This window comes from Aphelocoma coerulescens, chromosome 7, assembly GCF_041296385.1.
Source record: "Aphelocoma coerulescens isolate FSJ_1873_10779 chromosome 7, UR_Acoe_1.0, whole genome shotgun sequence".
NCBI classification, from domain to species: domain Eukaryota; kingdom Metazoa; phylum Chordata; class Aves; order Passeriformes; family Corvidae; genus Aphelocoma; species Aphelocoma coerulescens.
Genome location: NC_091021.1, coordinates 3,201,940 through 3,221,583, shown reverse-complemented (window position 1 = coordinate 3,221,583; position 19,644 = coordinate 3,201,940). Strand labels below are relative to the sequence as shown.

The window sequence follows — 19,644 nt, the reverse complement described above, 5'->3', positions numbered from 1 at the left end:
GCTTGGGCCAGGAGCCTCTTGGTTGAACTCCAAGGGCTGCATTTCAGTTTGGGAATTTGCTTAGGAAATCAGTTCCGTTCAGTGTTTTCATTAGCAGTGAGGAGGTCTGAATACAGAATAGCTTATAAAGTATGCAGATGACACCAAGCTGTGAGGATCTGAAAATGCTTTTCTGTATCAGATCAGAATTCAAAATAAACTTGGCAGATTGCAGAGATGGTCTGAAATCAGTGAGATGAACTCAAATTAAGTGAAGTGCCACATGATATATTTAGGAGAAATAATTTAGATACACAAATTCAAGACAGGCAATACCTGTTAAGAGGAACAACAGGTAACAAGGTTTACAGTACACTGCTGTTACAAACTAAGAACATGTAATTCTGGAATGTGTGAAGAGGGATGCTGTGTCTGTAATGTTGGGTAATTACTCCAAATTATGGCTGGTGAGGTCTGAGTTGACATGGCGTATCCATGTTTGGTTATGGCTTCTAAAAAGCCTCTGGAAAATGGCATCACTTAGAGAATTGAGTTTGCCTAAGTTAAGACAATGTTAGTAACAACCCTCTGATATATAAAGATTTTAAGGCAAAAGGGAGAGGGACATTTTCTCCATATTCCTGAGTGAAGAATTAAGTTAAATTTTTGCTATTTGTACTCACAGTGATGAGGGTTGTGTTTACAAAACACTTTTTGAAGCCTGAACCCCAGAAAAAGCCACCTTAGAGGTGTTGTAGAACCTACTTTTCAAGGAGAAGTTATACACATCTGTGCTGGGTGTACCCTCCTCAGCCCAAGGTGGGTAGGTGATGCTGTGCCACATAGCACATGTGTCTGTAAGTCTGTGCAGGAGATGGGAGTAGAATAAATAGCTTGAAATTTTTTTCTCTGGAAATGTCCTGGAAATGTGGAATGGCCACTTTTAGTGGGAAAAGCTGCACACCCCTATGGGGGAGACTCAACAGAGCCTTATGGAGCTGCAGCTACAACTTGGGATTGTGGGACTAGAGAATTTCTGAACCCAAAATCCATTTCTCTCTCATGCACATGCACCTGGTTACAGAGATCACCAGAAGAAGAATGTGATTCATAGCTACTGACTTTGCCTCTTAGTCCTAACTGTGAAGAAACTATTTATTTATGTAACTTTCTTCCCACAAGAGTTTCCATTAATTCTGTTGATGGAAGCATTTTTCAGCATTACGACAGTGAAATAAAGCACAGAGCTTTAAGCCCTTCTCTGCCTCCAAAGGCGAGAAAGGAACACTGGCAGGAAACTGACCTTGAAAAGGCAATGCTTTGGTTTCTTATTAATTTAGAAATCTGAGTTAGTTTGATGCTCTAATTACAAATTATATTTTTTAATATTTTCCTTTATCGACCTTGATAATTTAACAAAATTTACCAACTGGCAAGCTTCAAGTACTTTCTCTTCCAACCCTTTTATACCACAACACTGCTCCTAATCATCTGTGAAAAAGCTGCCATGCAACAGAAGACTGGGAATTGCTAACAGTAATGATGGAAACTAATTCAAACCAGGCCACAGGTAGAAGCTTTTGTGAAAGCAATCTGCATCTTTTCAAGCTGGTCAGGCTAGAATAGTCTTTTAGAAAAGCAGTCTCTTTCATTCCAGAGGAAGCCCAGCCAGTTATCTCTGTACCCAACAGGTACCTAATGCACAGGACAAAAAAGGAGGCAACAGTGGCCTATTGGGTAGGGAAAGTTTTAGCCAAGTTGGCCAACATTGCCTTTCCCTTTGCTTCTCTGCCTGTGAAGTGCTTCACAAGCAGAGATGCAGTGTGAAAACCCAGGGCACTTCCTCTGCCAAGCTTTGCCCGTGGTCTGACCCTGGTTTTCCGTGCCTCTCCCCTGCTGCTCTGGAGAGTTGTCCTGAGAGCTGCGATCCCTTCCAGAGCTGGCTTCCAGAGGCTGCAGGTCTGCACTAATCTCGTTACAGTGCTATTTTGGATGCTGTGATTTAATACTCCTGTGGGGCTGCCTTTCCCTAAAAGAAGTGATGTAGCATTTTTCATAAAGGGGTAGTAAAAGGTGAGTGACGGGCAGTGTGAATCATGGCATAAATCATTTCAGGCACAAAAGTGCAGCTTTCACTCCAGAGGAAAGATATTAGGAAAGGATGTCAATGTTTTAACTTTTTAATTGCATCTACTTGTTTGTTGCTGCTCTTATTCTTTTTGCTTTTGGCTCAATTATTTCTCCCTAAAGTATGCTGCTTACCTAATAAGTTGACTAAGCTTGAAAAATTGATTCAAATACATACTAAATAAGAGCTACAGTCACAGCAGGCAACTCCTGAGTAGTTGGTTTCTTTAATAGCACCCTGTCTTACCAAAAATACTCCAGCTATTTGATCTGTCTGTTGTTCTGTTCACAGCTTTGTCAGCATCTAAACTTTATGACAATTTAAATAAATTTAAAAAACAAGCCAACCTCCCCAAATTTTGCACTGAAAATAAACAGTGGTTCTGTGTGTGGAGGAAGGTAGTTTGTTCCTTGCCTGCTGCTCTGGCTTAAGGCAGGTTAGAAAGGAGCTGTTTCTGTAATGTGTAACAGCTGATGCTGAAGACCAAGTGATTTTTTTTTTCCCTTTGGCCAGCAGTTATTATCAACAACCTTGTAAGCACAATAAAAGGAATGAATAAGTAAAGATTCTCTAAGAAGTAATTTAGATTCATGTCTGTTGTTATTTACAGGCATTCTAGAGAAGAGGCTTAATGTTAAGTTGCAGAGGTTCACAGTACATGAGACTATAATGGCAGAAACACTTTGCATGTTATTACATAGGTTCTAGAAAAATCTCCTTGCCCCAATCTTGTTAAGGACTCAATCTTGAACAGGACTATGGATGTTTTTAAGTTAATATGCTGTGAAATCAGCAGTGCTCCTAGTACTGCACAATTCAGGAATATGCATGTGTCTTCAAAGGATGAGACCTCTGAAAACACATGCAGATCAACAGGATAGTTTTGACTTTTTCTCAGATTTGATCCAGGGCCAAACTTTGTTGTTACGAAGAAAATGAATTTATATTGGCAGAGCATGTACACAGTCAGATCTAATACAGTAAAACCTGGTTAGGTTACAACACTCAGTTAATACAAATTAATGCATTTTGGTAATTGCACATGGAGTGGATAAACAGGGAGTGATCAGAGAACACCACAAAATGGATGTTCTGAATTTATCACTACTGTGTCTGTATCAGGGACTTACAGTGATGTGTTGAATACAATTATTTTTGGAGGCACTGTATATTGTACGGAGTGTCCACTTCCTGAAGTTGTTTCTTTTTGAGAGGGGAACTGGGTTCACCAAGTTAGAAAGTGTGTGTATTTATTCCACTTCAGAGAAATAAATATGTTTGCTGCTGCTCTAAAGCTGAGAGTGAAGATTCTGTGTGCCTGGGGACTAGAATAAGTACATAAACTCGACTGTGAATGAGGAAGTTGCTTGGTCTCTAGAGGTAGAAGTTCAAGTCTCTGGAAAACTGTTTTCTCATTATTTTCTAGGGTGCACCAAGGTCTGCTGGGCAGTCTAGAAGGTTAACTTCAGGTACGCTGAGATTCTAGCAAGTTTTCTCCCTCCTAAATCCTGAGTCATAGGAGCTTGGGAAGCAGCCAGGAATTTCACCAGACAGGATAGAGTTTTTTAAGCATTGCTGTGACTGAGATCTATCACTGACTTCCAGACGGGCATTTACATAAATGAAACAAAAGATAGGAGCTTTGTGCTCTGAGTATTTTCCCCTTCTTATGTTCTTTTATGGTTTGTGTTTTTTTTTTTTTTTTGCTTTATCCTTTTTTTTTTTTTTGGTCTGTTTTAGCTCTTATTTTCTTTACTGAAAGCATTATTCCCCTCTTCCATTTTGTCAAGAAAAGATAAATTTTAAGACCTCGAACAGGAACGCAAGCTATTCAGTTATGCTACGGTTGCATAATAAAACCCTGAATTAAATGTCAGAGTTATAATTATTACTGAAGAATGCTGTCAGATGAGACCAGGTAACTCAAGCCAGGATAAAAAAGGTACAAATGACTATATAGAAATGACTATATTAGAGATGATGTTCAAAGAAGGCAAGAAGGCATGTTAGGGTGAGTTGTAGCAGGCAAAATGATTGATTAGGCTGTTGCGATATGTTTAGTTTTAATTTATTGGCAGGTTAATCTTAGCTGAAAGCATTTGTCTGGCAGTTTGTGTCCTGTCTTTGGTCTTTGTTTTCCCCAAGGCCTCTTGCTGTGGCCGAGGGGCTCTGTGGGTCTGTGTGGGCAGCGGCTGGAGCTGCCCCTGCTGCCCTCGGAGTGCTGCTGTTTGCCTTGGTTTTCCTCGTCCCCATCCACCCTCATGTAGGTAAGGAGGGAAATAAGGGATGTGCTGCAGCAAAAGGGCAACCTCTGTGTTTACTGTCACTCCCTTTCCCCTCTGGAAGCGAGGGAATTTCCATGAGTGCCACTGCCACCCCTCAGTCCACCATGAGGTGAAAATGGGCCTTCCCTTGATCTGATTTTCGTTGTGTGGGCCCTACTTGTTTACCCTGATAAATGTATAGGTTGCCCCTGTTTGCAATGAGATTCTTGGCGTGTGGGGGGGTGAGGGAGCAGTGGCCATCCCACACACACCCAGCAGCTGTTCCTGGGACCAAGCTGGGCGGCAGCTGGGTGGCAACTCAGAGGTGGGAAAACGTGGTTAGGTTGTGCAGTTCACACATCCATTGCCACAGGAACTGTTCCTAATGCTTTGGTTAATTTGTCCTTTGTCTCAGCACAACTGGCTCAGGTCCAGCAAAATTGGGCCTGGAATAAAATTTCGGCTCTTACAAGCTCTGTAGATTTTTAGGGTGCAGTCCAGCAATATAACTGAGTGTGTGCATGTGAACAATATCACTGATTTCAGCAGGGCTGTTGATGCTTTCTTATTTATATAGATTTGTTCTTGTCTGAGGCTGTAACCAGTATCCATCCTCTGGAATTCAGTGCATGTCATGTCCTTGCTTCCAAAACCCGCCCTGATGGCAAAGAAAGAAATATCAGCAATTTCCCAACAGTTATAAAACCAAGGTTTTCAGCCAGTTGTAACTTCACCCAAATGTAATTGCTCAGCCCCAGATTTCCTGTGCTAGGTATGGTGAGTAAGGCTGATTTTTTGTGTAAGAAAATCTTGGCTGAAATGTTTCTGTCACTAGGAAAAATGCATTTGGGTTTTTTTTTAATCTTGGAGGAACTCTGCTGCTCTCATATTTTGGAGCAAGAAATGCAGCAGAGAGCTTTCTGGTCTGAAAGCAGCTACTGGCATTAGCAACAAACGTCTTTGCCAGTACCCGGGAATGCAAATAAATTTGATCAAATCATGAAGTTCTAAAAATTATGTATCACAAGCAATATTGAGTACAATGCTGTATTAGAATTTGGCAGCTGAATGCTGTCTATATTGAGAACATACTTTTCTGTATAACTCCTATATGTGAAACCATAGAAAAGTGGATTTTGTCTTTGTTTCTGGCACAGAGAAACTGGGTGAGGCTGGATAAGTCATTTAGGAGTACTAAATTGGTAATTAATTTTGTGTTTTTCATTCTCTGAGTGCCTAATTTTGAGACAATTTAGGTCAGATTTTTCTTTCACTTACAAGCACTGTCAGTTTTCTGTGTGGAATGACCAGTTCCTTCTCCTAACCATGATGGAAACCATCTACCTGGGTAATACCTGAGGGTGTGCTAAGAGCCAGGAGAACAGGCTGATCATGGCACATTGGTTCCAGTGTTTCAGAAACCCTGTTGCCAGGAAGTTTTCCTTCACATAGGTCTGAGATCTGCCCTCTCTCAGGTTATTGGCTGTACTAAACACCCAGCTAAGGTTCCCCAGGCAGCTTTGGGTGCAGCACTTTTTGACCTGAAGGTTGGTTTTTATGTGTGTGAAGTGGTCAAGTGTGGAATGTGCTGAGACTGAAAGTATTTTGCATCTGAAGATACTGTATTTTTATTTATGGCTCAGGCAAAATAAATTAAAATAATCGATGATTGTTTTGAAAGCAAATTACTGGGAGTACTATATATCTACCATGGCAAGTGCTGAAGAGATGAGAATGTCTTATAATGCCAGAGTGAGTTGTGTAAACAAGGGTATTTATATACTCAACAGCAGCAAATCTCTGAGAGGGTTTTTTGTTGGGTTTGGTTTTTTTCTTGGCTGAGTCTCCACTGATCCCACTTTATCCCAAAGGAGGAGGAGGAGGAGGAGAAAACGAATGTTCCTATCACACATGTTCCATTATTGATTTCCATTCCAATCCACCCAAAGTCTTCTGTGCTGGAAATAATTAGACTCTGTGAACAGAGATGAAGCAAAAATCTATACAATGCTGGATTGCCAGAAATGAAGACAAGGGTGCCTAATTAATGTTGCATATAGAATGCCTTTTGGATGAATGGGCTTCCCTTTCTCAGAAGCAGCTCAACAGCAGTCGTATCACAAATTTGCTGTTAATTAAATGGTGTTCACTGTGTGCCTGTAAAAATGGCATTGAGGAAGAAAAACATTGGACAGCAGCAGCATCTTACAAAAGCTCTGCAATTAAAAGGAAAGACTGTGAAAAAGAAATTTGCAGCCTTCATACGGATAGCAGGATATTTTCTTCCATATGGATTTTCTCAAAGCTCCAGAAGGAATGTCTGGTCACTGCAGAATTTTGAGCATTTCAGAAGTTGGACTGGAAGTGTGTTGGAAGGGTTGAGGGTAGGCAGAATGTTCCTGGGAGCTGAGGCAGGATGGATGAGAGCACAGCTGCAGCCTGGCCAGGGCATAAGGGTTATTTGGGAGGAGAGTCAGTGTCTAGAGAAAGCCACCAGGTTAAATTTTCTCTGCATGAAAGGTGAACTGAAGGTTATCTGAGGCTGTATAATGCACCTTGGAACTGAGAAGGCAGATCTTTAGGCAGAATCTAAGTGTGCTAATGGAAAGGCTTCACAACAGCCCCCACTATGAGCTGAAAAACTGGAGGGGATCTGAACCATCTGAAGCAGGGTAAGAGAATAATGTCAGCTGTATTCATAGGCAGATAGCAGCAATGGGGTTGTTGGTGCTTCAGAGGTCTCCGTAGCAGAGGGATTCTGGGACAGCTCTTCTCATCCTGTAATTTGCAGGCCACTGGTACCTCCTCTCAGCCTTTAGTTCTCTCCTTTTATCTCTATTCCCCCCTTGCTCTTCTAGATATCTGTTGTGGCCAATCTAAGTGATACAACTGCTCTCTGTGTATTTCTGCAGAATTTAAATAGCATCATTCCCTCCTTCTCTTTTTTCCTATTAATGCAGAGGAAGTTTATCCTCTTTAGGAAAAGATAGAAAGCATTTTTTTCTAAGAAACTAGAGAATGAGTAAATCCCAGGCTCCTCACTCGAGCAGATGGATTCAACTGATGAGTCTGTAGGAATCTTCCTAGGCTGGGCATTAAACTGCAAGAATAGATGTTTTCTGATGAAATTCTAGTTGACATAAATATATTTTTAGCATGGATTTGATAGAGGGAATTATTTTTCCCTATATAGTAGATGCTGTGGTTCTGGTTTAGGAATTTTATGAAATAATTTGAGTGTAGGAGAAAGGTACTAATAAAAAAAAGAGATTTTTATGACATTGTGCCTTCTAAGTCCTCTCTTTTCTTCCCATTTGGGTGCTTAGCATTGTCTCTCTCTCCTCTCATTCTGCTTTAATAAGCGTTTTTCTCTCCAAGCTGTTGGCTCTGATGCACAGCTGAAATAGGTGCACACACAGGTTGTGATTCCTTTCCCCATTATTGCATTTTGATTCTGAACTCCAGATTTAATCTGTCTAAATAATCCACTCCTGGGACTAAAGTCAACTACTAGAACTTTTTGATGTTCAACAAATAGTAAGGCATTACAATGATTTAAATCAAATAACCAAATCCATATGAAATACACTACTTGTTATCTTTCCAACAGATTGATTTTCTTCCCTGGATCCATTTTAAGCTGCACTGCAGTTGCTAAATCAAAAATAAACTGAGTTTTCAGTCTAGGGGTGTGTTAAGTCTGTGATTTCTATTACATCGCAGCGTGCTGCATATTAAAAAATGAAAACATGGAACACATCTTGAGTACAGAATTGAAACGGATTTTCTGACCTAGTCCCAGTGAATGGGCTCTAAAGTGCTGGCAACAACTGTAGCTCCTGGACTGTAATTATCATTTGAGTTATTTCACAGTGGTAGGAGACTTTACACCTGTGGGCATAAGTGGGGGCAGGCTGACACCAGTGCTTTTTGAAATTATTTTGGATAAGTGGGAAAGTTAATCACATTGGTGCAGCTTGTTACCCTGTTGCATGTTTGTTAGAACATAACCTAACAAAGTATTTCAAAGCATTTTTTGACTGTTCACTGGAACTTCAGGAGACTGTGAAAACAATTCCAGTTTCACAGAAATCAGTCCTGTTCTGTTTTCTTCAGCAGCAGCAGCAGCTCCTCATCTCCACAGCATGTGTTTTGAATTCTCTTGAGCTTAGAAAACATCACCGCTTGCTCAGTCCATCCAGAATCAGACTCCTGGGGCTGTTGCCCTGAGTTAAATGGATCTTACGTATTTCAGAGAAAATGGAACTGGTACAGAACATAACCTGCCTTTCTTTTTTCCTGCAGCTTGGCTTTACACCCCCGAAAAAACATCGTGCTCACTGGCGGCGATGACCGCCTGTGGAAGACGTGGGGCTTCCCTGATGGGAACATCCTCATGACAGGGGAAGGTCACACGGATTGGCTCTCAGGCTGCTGCTTCAGGCCCAGGTCAGTGCCCAGAGTCCCTGAACCGGCCCTGCTCCCTCCTGGAGCTCCTTCATTCGCTGGGCTGCTCTGCTGCCTCTCTGTTCTCAGGGGGCCCCGCACTCCCTGCTGAACTCCCAAACGTGTAGATAAAATGTTCCTCTGCCTTTCACAGTGTTGACTTAAGACTGATTGCTTTTAGTATTTTGTACATCTTAAACTCTGTCCCCGTGCCAGTGCACATAACAAGGAGTAATAAGCTTTTCAGGTCTTGCTGTATTCATTTTCTCCCTGTTGGTGCACTATGGCAAACACAGTCCCATTATTAATAATACGGAAAAGTTGACTTCTTGTATTAGGCATTATTTGTCATATGACTAAGAGTATTTGGAGTACCTAGAGAATAAGAATATGAGCTTTCCTGCTCTTTCATCATATGGATTTGAAGCTGAATTAATAAATGAAAGTGAACACTGAAAATAAAAATTAAATATTTAAGTTACAAGGGTCATGGAAATAGGGCAAACATGGATTAGATTTTTTGGCCTTTCTGTTGAAAAATAGGACACCATTTTACTCTCAAAACTAAAATCCATTTGATAAGGCTGAGCTTCTATATGTTGAAATTACTTTGCATCAGATTTGTGAGGCAGCAGTTTAAATAGAGTTCTTTACTGTTAATATAATAAAGGTCTGCCAGGCTATTCACCTGAGGCTCAGTTATAAAAGGAGCATTATTAAGCCTTCAACCTTGTATTTTCATTGTGTTTATTTTATGAAGCAATATTAGCTCTCTTCTTCATGAGGAGGAAATGTATCCTATTTAATTTCATGGTTCCTCCTGATTTCTGAGTTTGTAATGAGCTACCAAAGGCACACACAGTCATCTAAACACAAGAAAATCCCCTCCTTCTTTTCAAAACCTCAAGAACAAGGAGTCACGCTTTCTGGGATGAATTAAACATGCACTTACTCTTCTCTTGCATCACTTTCTCCTATGAGAAACAGGCTTTTTCTTAAGAAGCTTGTGTTTCACAGTGTTCTCTTTTTCATGTGTATGTCCTTAGAAATAATTACACTTAAAAGAAGAGGATAATATTTAACTTAAATCATTTCATATAATACAGGAGGAGGGAAATGGAAGGCTCAGCTTCTTGTTTTAAGGTGGTAGGAAAATTTGTCTATTGCTGCATGACAGATTTCAGTTTGTGAGCGGGGGACACGGTTTAAACTTGCAGATAAACAGAATGCTGCCTTTACCTCTTACCTGTTGTGAATATAAAACTTAGCACAGGGGAAGAAAGGGAAATACAATTAGAAGAGCATGTTATCATTTATAAAGCTGCTGGGCATACTAATCAGATTTCGATAATGCATTGTTACCATGACACCCGCTGACTCAGAGACTCAAAACTATTTTCTCATTAGTCTTTGACCAGAATACAGTCCTTTCAATAGGCTTTCCTATTTCTCATTCAATTATTGAAATTAAAATGAGTTGAGGTACATCATTATTCTCTTGCAGTATAAATTGACTCCTGCTGAATGCTCTGGAGTGATTCAAAAGCAGTGCTGTTAAAATATTGTCTTCTGTTACTGCATAAAATATATAATGTGGCAGAATACATTTAATCATAGTTTTTTGGGGTTTTTTTGTTTGGTTTTGGGGTTGGTTTTTTTGGGGATATGAGACTCATCTATCTGTTTTTTCCGGAAGTAAAACCAATTAAGTAAAAATGAAGAGTCTTAACAGATTTTTTGTTCTTTTTCTGGAATCAAATGTAGATAACCTCTAGTTTTGTTCCCATTAAAGATTTAAAATGATGTTCACCCCAGAAGTGGAAAAGAAAAATGTTTTTGTGCCACTGGGCTATTAAATGGTGATCTGGGTAGAACTTCCAGAGTTCTACAGTTTTTCATGTTTGTCCTCTGTGAGATCATTTGTCCACTGTGTTTCTTCTCTCTGTGCAAAATCAGGTCTAGAGCAATCTCCACTGCTGGTGTGAGAAGTGTTCTGCATGCAGCCACACACGAGTTTGCTGTCAGATCATCTTGGTACAGCATCATACGATAACCCACACACACCCTGACAGCCAGGCACTAATGATTTGAGGAGAATCCACTGTAGAGCTGTGATGTGCATTTACCTGATGCTTCTGCACATGCAAGTGACTTAAAATCCCAGAAATCTGGGGTTTTATGTGCTCACAGAGTATTATTTGAGCAAGGGTCCTTCTCATGGTTGTCTCTGTGCCACCACCGTGTAAACAGGGGTAAAGCTGCCAGTCTCACTGGTAGCTGGGAAGATGTAGAAACTTGGAGCTAAGGTGCTGTTGGGTTTACATGTCCTCAGTGTCTCCAAGAGCCATGAGAGAATGTGGTTCTAGGAAGTAGCAATAAGAAGGTAAATGTGTGTTTTAGGCTCTGGACCAGATGTTACAGAAATGAGGATTGTCCTTTGAAGCTTTCTCAGTACTGATGTACTGCAGTGTCCTTAAGGATCATCATGGAGCCTTAGGGGCAAAGAGTTGTTGGATGGAGGAGTTTTCCTCCCCCCACTGACAAGGTGCTTCATTCCACAATGATTTTTTGCTGAAAGCCACCTCTCTTTCACTTGTGATCAAAGCAGGGTGAGGTGAGAGTGTGCTGAGGCTCTGAGGCTGCCACTGTGTCACTCCTGGGTTGGCACGAAGGGTCCAATGCCCCATGTGTTCTCCCTGCAGTGCCTCCCAGGACAGGAGATGAAGGGCAGCAGCCTGGCTTTGTGCATGTGAGGAGAGCAGAGCAGCTCTCTGCAGATCTGAGAGTAAAACACTGCCTTAAGCTTTTAAAATAAAACTTCAAACAGGTCCTGTCATCTGCAGCATGCAGCAGCTGGGAGGAGGGAGGAGAACAGTGCTTCCTTCTTTGAAACTCAGGTGACACCTGGTCAAACTTCAAAAACAAACAGTGTTTTTACTCTGGTCTGGCTGAACACTGCTTTGCAGATGAATTAGCTGTTTCAAGCTTCTGTCACTGTTGAAAAATTTAATATTTTTCAGCTTGCCTTTTCTAGATGTGAAGGAATGAGGGAGTCAGAATGTCCCCTGTCACAGTCATACACAGAGACTTCGTGGTCAGAATCTGGAGAGCTGGGGAAGAGCTGTTGTAGTGCACCTGTGGGTGCCAAGTGACTCAAATAGTTGAAATAACAGACAAAAATCTGTATCTTCTGCCAGTTTCCAGAATAAGCTGAGGATGTTAATGCTGTACCTTTAAGGACCATACTGTAATTGCACTAAGATATTTCATGGCATGTACTAGATTTATTTATCTTTGTTACTAACCTTCCTGGGTGGCTTAAGAATCAAGCTCTGCAGCATAGCCGAGGTGTGTGTTAATGTCTGATAAAATCCCAGTGAGCAGTAAAATACTGTATTCTTGCCCTGCATGTAATGTCCTTAATATATTCATAAATATTAATCAAGTCAACTCTTCTAAAATGTTTGTAGCCTTTTTCATGCAAACATTGTCTGGTTCTGTGGAATACAATGAATTTCTGAATTGAAGTACAAACTGTAGGTTCTAAAAGCTATTTAAAACTTGCTCTGAAAGTTGTCACATTGTCAAGTCCTTTGTAATGCCCTGTTCCCCTAAGAAAGAGGCAGAGCTTCTGCTGTCCTTTCTATTGCTATTGCAACTCCCACAGTTACTGAGGAAAGAAATCAAAACTGTTACCAATTTATTATTATATAACAATTGCTACAGCAATTACCTTTACTGTGTGGATTTTCTGTAAGTTCTATTGCTATTGGAAAACCTGGAGGCAGGTATTGCCTCCTCAGTAATTAATAAAAGAAATTAAAGAAGAGATAGAATAAGTAGATTCATGCATCAAGCATGCAAATAAAGGCATGTCATGTTTGATACCCCAGAAAAATGTGCCAGTGAGGGGAAGCAAGAGAAAGATGAGGTGTTGGACTGAAAGAACAACCCATGTTCTTCCTGGGTGGTGTTTCTTGAAGCTGAAGGAGGTGATGTTACTCAGTTGGAAGCCTGTGCATGGATAGAGGAGAAAGACAACCTTGTAGAGAGAGAATTTGCAGAATATATTGAGGATGGGTATGAGGAATTGGAGAGAGATTGGATGGCAACTCCAGGTGGGCTTGAATTCACACAAGAAGCTTTTAGGGGAATTCTGTAGCACATGGGATCAGGCTGTGGGTGACTGAGCATTGTGCTGGCCTCTCAAGACCAAGTACAAAACGTTACTGACAATCCAGTGTGGGGAAAAGGGACCAGGATAATGATATTTGCCCAAAGTTTTCAAGAGCAGTGACTGATAAATATGGAATTGTGTATGTAAGACTTGATCAGAGTGGAAATTATTTTCTCATCATGCAAAAACTCTTAGAAAAGTTTTTATAAAATCTTTTTGAAAAGCAAATTCCCGAGCAGAATTGAAGTCAGAATAAACTTTGAAACTGAAATTAATTCTTACTCAGGTAAGTCCCTAATTTTATTTTTTATATTACTTTAATTTCTTTTTTTATCTTATCATTTGTGAAGAAGCTATCCAGAGATGACTTTGTGTGAAAAAGGATAGACTGAAAAGAACAGTTAATTGAGGAAGGGAGGGAGGGTGTGAAGAAACTTCTGAGGAGTGATGGAACCAAGGGCCAAAATTCAGGAGGGAAGGCAGTCCCAGAAAGGAGAGGCAGCTGGGTTTGATCCAGCCAGGCTCAGATGTTCTGAGGCAGCAGGCACAGGCTGACACTGCTCCTTGCTCGCTGCGTCTCACAGGACTCGGTGCATGGAGGGAAACATTGAGGAGCAAAAATCAGACTTGACAGCTTGGCAGGTCCAGGCACCACTGCAGAATTTCTCAGTGGACATGCTTTTGTAGTTTGAGAGCCCAAAGTGCTTTGATTATCAAGGTGAATTACAAGGTGTGCTTCTTTATTCATCCCCCACCTCTGCTGCTCTTGGCTCCCCACAGACTGTGCTGCTGAGGAGGGTCCCAGTCCTGGGAGGTGCAGATGCATCAATCCACACCAATCTTCTTGACAATCATAATCTCCTCAGGTATCAGTGTGTGGTGAGAAACAGCTGCATGGTATGAAGAGAGTCACACAAAATCTGCTACTAATGATAAGTGACTGCTTTCTTGTTACAAATTGCAAATAATATTTTTTGAATAACTAATATGGAACAGGGCCCACGAAGCCTCAGCAAATGTAAAGCACTTGATGCCATACTGAGAAGAGTAGGTTCTTTAGTCACAGTAGCAAGATAATATAAAAAATTCTACTAACATCAAATATATTTCTCCTCATACTTTAGTAATTCCTAATGCCAGTCCTAGATTCATTTTTATTTCTATGAGAAGAAGCAGGAATTATCTATTACGCCATTTTGTTTAATGCACTGGCTTCCAAGATTTGATGCTGTAGTTAGTTGGTGAAACTAGGGGGACTTACAGAACAAACAGTCACTGCTGCAGTTACGATTCCAGGATCTACAAGATGTTGCTACAATCTGATGTTTGTTTTAGTGAAATGCAGCAGCATTTGTCTGCACAGAAACTGTAATTTAACATTGAGCAGTGGGATTTGACTACACTACTGCAGGCTCTTTCTTATTAGAGACCTTCACATATACTTCTGGGCTCTGTAAAAAATCTGTCCACAGGAAGAAATGAGTAAAGGTTTGGAGTCAGTGATTTTAAAGTGCTGGGTTTTGGTATCACCCATCCATTAGAGCCCCTGCCCAGGCTGGGTCAGCAGTCACACCAAGGTGACACTGTACATGTAAACCAGCAGGATCAAAGGAAGCTCCTGGAGATATCGAGGAAGGAGCAGGCTGGAAATTCAGCTTTGTCAGGGACTGTTTCAAATCCTGTTATGGAAAAGTTTCCGCAGTGATATGCTCAGGGGCCCTCCTGTTTGCCGTGCTCCACATTGTTTTTCTGGTGGCATTAGAGCTGTGTGTGCTTTTGTGGGATTACTGCCCAATCCTACAAAAGTTACACAGGCCCTGGGCCTCCCAGATAATTCACTGTGCAGGCACTGTATGGCTCTGCAATGCACTTCCAGCTGGTCAGGTACCTCTAGAGGAGTCGAATACTGAGCACAGGTGGGCAGGAGATGTGCAGCACATCACAGGGATGTGTTCTGTCTGCATATTCTGGAAACTGCTGGATTCATTATGGACAGCACAGAAATCTTGGAAGTGGTTTTATCTCAGTCAGTGTTTAGATTAGAGGGTTCCATTAATTGCAACTTTCATCTGGAGAGCGAGGAGCTGAAGCAAGGCAGAACTCAGTGGGTGAGGCTGCTCAGGGAGCTGCTGTGCTCACCTGGGAGCCAGGGAGGAGGAGAAGGAGAATGTCAGCCTTCACCCTCTGCCTGGCCACTGAGCCAGCCAGACCAACAGTCCTCCCAGAGAAGGGATTTGGAGATTACTGGTAATAAAAGGTCCATGGACACTGAGCTACAGAACACTTTTTCTGCTGCCTTTGGAGTTGTAAATGCTGAGCTTCACACTATACATTAAACGAGGCTGAGACTCGAAAGCCACCAACTCCCCTCTAAGCATTAACATAAAAAAAGAGTTGTAAGACTCGTGTTAATCATGAAGGCCTCTGTTGGCTATCAGTGGAATAGAATTATTTTGTTTTGTTCCTTGAAATAGTCTTTAAAACCTAATTCAGGCCTCACTGCAGAAACAAATGAGTTTTATTTATGCTTTTACTACTATTGATAGCTATGAAAGAAACATGAGAGAGTCTGTATGTTCTACTTAGGACTTTTGAACACTTATTTAGTGAAAAGGCGTAATGATTTAATTTTTTAGAGGATGTTGAATTCCTGTGTAGTTCAATAAAGCCTTTAGTTACCAGATTACATATTAAATTTGCCAGTGGTAAGAAACTTCTTTTGAGTGGCACAATTAATTTTCAGTCATCTAACTGGCTTTATGTAACACATCATATTTAGCAGCTGTTAAGGTGTTTTATCAAACTGAGCTAATACAGGAGTCAAAAGAAAAAAAGTTGTATTCATTTATTCTGCAAGGAAAAGAACTATTTCAGAAGTCTTTCATTCAGTTCCCCTGTGTACAGTGTTCACTGTGTGCGTGGTGTTTTCAAGTATAGCAAAATTTTAATTTCAAAAATAGCTTTATTTATTTCAAAATCTTTGATAAGCTTCATATTTTTTATACAAGGAAGCAGTCTTAACATCATTCTCTCAAGCTTACAAAGCCTACTATTTTTACCTCACAAATATGTTTGGGTGGGCATTAGATTTCCTTTGGGATTCTCAATCTCATTATTTTTATCAATAAAAAGCCTCTGCTGGACAAAGGAATAAATCACATATAAATGAAATATGAGAGATTACATGAGAAGCTCAGCTTTGCTTAGTCTAATCCAATATCTTTGGCCAAACGTCTCAATGTCAAAGGCTTTATAAGTATTCTACAGGATCAGTCTGGCAAAGAGAAATCAATAACCAGGTAATGGATTTGATTAAAATTTTTCCCCTTCCACCCACTCCTACAAGCCAAATGTTTCTACCCATACTAATCTCTTCTGGCACGTAGAACTGTTGGTTATTCTCTGTGGGCTTTTGAGATGTAAATATATACATAAAGTATGTTTTCATTTCAGAGAGCTCTGTTAACTATTGGTATCTATTTCAAGAAAAAAGAGTGTGTATCTCATTTTAATTTTCTTTAGAGAGCTCAGTTCTGCAACATGCTTTTGGAAATATGGACTGATAACAACTGTAACTTTCTACAGATTTAGATCCTGATTTGTTATCCAGAAGTTGCCTTTTTTTCTGCGATTCCTGCCATGCTGAGGAGAATTTCCTCACACCGACTGGGGTTCCCAGATGTCCAAACTTCTGGAGATTTTCTTTGTTGCCAAACCCTCAGCTGTCTGCTTTACCCCAGTGCTTCTCATCTTCTGGCTCTGAAGTGGTTGCAGTGGCAGCCCACGTGCCGTCTAGAAGGTTTGCCTTCAGAAACATTTCATAATTAGGCCATTAATTATGTTCTCCATTAGTGTTCTCTAAGGATGTTACCTCTGCTTGAAAGAAGTAGTTTCCCCTGTCAATAGAGAGATCAAAAAATGTTCCTATTGCATGGAACCTTAAGAGTCTATCATTATATTGATTTTAGAAAGCAAACAGTGTGCAATTCTATAGTGTGGTTACTGAATAGGCTTCACTTTTCAGCCAGAATGACCAGGCTTTGATGAAAAACTACCTTCGGCTTGTATTTCTTAGTTGGTGGAAATACTGACCACTCTGAGTTAGTGATTCACTAATAATATCTCCATTACAATAATTCAGCAAGCAGCTGGAGAGAGAAGTGCTGAGGACAGTTGGAGAGAGGAGAGGGAGGAAGCGGTTGGCAGGAGCTGCAGTCCTCCTATTGAGCAATTCAAATGTGTATTTGAAATAACTACAGGAAGAAAATCCATTGTAATAAAATGCTGCCCTTTGCTGAAAGCACTCTGTAGGTGCTTTCACAGGTGGCTTTACACACACACTGAACTTCAACATCCATGGTTGAAAACCTGTTGATAAACTAATGCCATTTCTACTGATTAATTTGCAGCCCCTCCATCACAGGTGCAAAACATCTCTTTAAAGGCTCTTTAAAAAATGCCTCAATCTTCATACCCACAATGTGTGACCTTGGATACAGTAGAAATCCTAATGGGGATAAAAAGTTAGCTAGTCTTTGTGTAGTATTATTTAATTTATTATTTAATTACCTTATCTCCATGATTTATCATTTATATGTTATGCTTGCCTATAAGGTAAGGTTTTCAAACGTACTGAATTCTTAGCTTACATAGAAATTATATTTTTCTTAAGTGATGATCTTGTGTGCTACATTCTCCCATTATCTGAATTTTAGACCTGAAAACAGACATATTTAATTTGGGGAGCTTTAAACCAATCTGGTATCAGCTTGAAAAAACACTGTGATTATCAATTTCACAAAACAGGTGTCAAGTTTAATCTTTCTCTTTCTGACAAAAGTTTATTTAGTTATTCAGAATCACTATTTTGATGTAATTGTTTTGACTTAGAAATTGCAAGGAAACTTTCTGATCAGCTGTGTGGGTAATTAGATTTGGTGTTTACTTGAAAGAAAGAAAGAAATTTCTCTCTGATAACCACTTTGATAGAGAAAGGGTGGAGGAATAGGCAGTTGAAATCTCTTTATAGAGTATCAATAAAACGGGATATTTCTAAACCTATTAGTTCAGCTTCAGTGAAGCCTTGAGTTTGTTCTCTGAAAGTATTGCAGAAATTTCTCTGCTCTACAAGGAGTTCTTGGTTTCTCTTCCTGCACATCTCCCTCATTTTCAGTTCCTGCAGCTCTTGCTGCCTGGGAGTCACCAGAAGCAGTTCAGTTTTGCTGATCATTTATTTAGGCTGTGAGAAAAAACTGTTGTTTACTGTGGTGGGTTCAGATTTTGAATAGTTTAGGTTTTCTTCTGGCTTCATCAGCATTTTGTGCCGGGGAGCTGGAGTTGCAGAGGGAGCTGCCATCTCTCCAGGGCTGGGGAGTCTCAGTTCACTGCTCTGATCCTGAACGTGTTGCTCTCACTCTGTTCAGAGTCGTTATACACGTCAAAACATCTCTCTTAATAGAATCTCTTGTGTTATGTTTCTCTGAGTGCAATTATAATCTTGATGCCTTTAACATCCTTGGTTCATTATTGCTTTCTTCTGTGCAATAAAGGCAATTGTATTTTCCCTCAAGTCTGCTGCAAGGGTTCTAGTGGAGTGGCTGAGGCGATATCTGGGTTTGTTATATTGCTAAAATGAGCCTTTCCTAAAGTGCAGCTGTTAAAATAACAAACATTAGTGTTAGAGTTGACTAGAGAATGGCAATTCAATTGAGGCAATATCTAAGATATTTGAATTGGAAATAACCCCCAAATATTTAGAGTGTTTACAAGATTTTGTCTGGAACACAAACTCCAGGTATGAATCACAGTCATTTATTGTGTTTTTGTTTCCCCTCAAGCTGTGTGGCTGCAGTAATCTGGGGAATTCCAGGTAAAAACAGTTGCCATGCACAGGTAGCAGGAGAAGTTGTCCTGCTGGGAATGAGGATCAGGACTTGTTTGCTGAGGGACATGGATGTGGAACCAAGTTCTTAGTTTGTGGTAGTTACTTCCTTTGCATCTGAGTAGTGTGTATATGAAAGAAATGGGGAACAGAGGGAGAAGGCTGCCGTGTTGTGTTTGTGTCCATGGTTTAGATCACCTCTGAGAGTTGTTGGGTTTGAAGGGTTTTCTGGTGTCCCACAGCTCTTGAGCAGTCAGTGTTTAGGCTGCATGGCCTCGTGGATGAAAGTTCAGTTTTCATGCAAAGCCTTTCACAGAAAGGGTGGAAATTTATATTCACTTTGCTATTCTGTTTTCTTTTGTACCAGCCCAGGATTCTGCTCATATTCAGCATTTCCATTCCTCCTCCCCTCTTGAAGTTAGATTGTGATTGATCACTGTCTCCATTAACTCACTCCCTCCCCCAGGGCATGGCTCAGTGAGTCCATCCCTTGCCCCAAGTACAAACACTGGGCTCATGCAATGTCCTGTGTGTTTTCTTGGCCTTCACTGTCAGGATCATTACACAGTGCAAGTTAAATATCCTTCCAGGGGCCTGGGAATGCTCAAATCCCAGTGCAGAACTTCCCAGGCTGCAAAATCTCTGTGCACTCACTGAACTCTCTCTGCACATGAATATGCAGCTTAAAAATGATGCTTTGTACAAACATGCAAATGGGATTAATGACTGTGGTCTTTTACTGGCTATTGATTGTGATTAGACATCACTG

General features: G+C 40.6%; 1 protein-coding gene across 9 annotated transcripts in view; it reads left to right on the top strand.

The window, feature by feature from the left end:
• Positions 1-19,644, top strand: part of SPAG16 (sperm associated antigen 16) — a 381,268-nt gene that overhangs the window by 181,461 nt on the left and 180,163 nt on the right. For all 9 annotated transcript variants that reach the window (XM_069021764.1, XM_069021765.1, XM_069021767.1 and 6 more), the window contains one exon: positions 8,677-8,820. In XM_069021764.1, the coding sequence (XP_068877865.1) occupies positions 8,677-8,820 (144 nt within the window). The remainder of the gene's footprint in view (positions 1-8,676; positions 8,821-19,644) is intronic.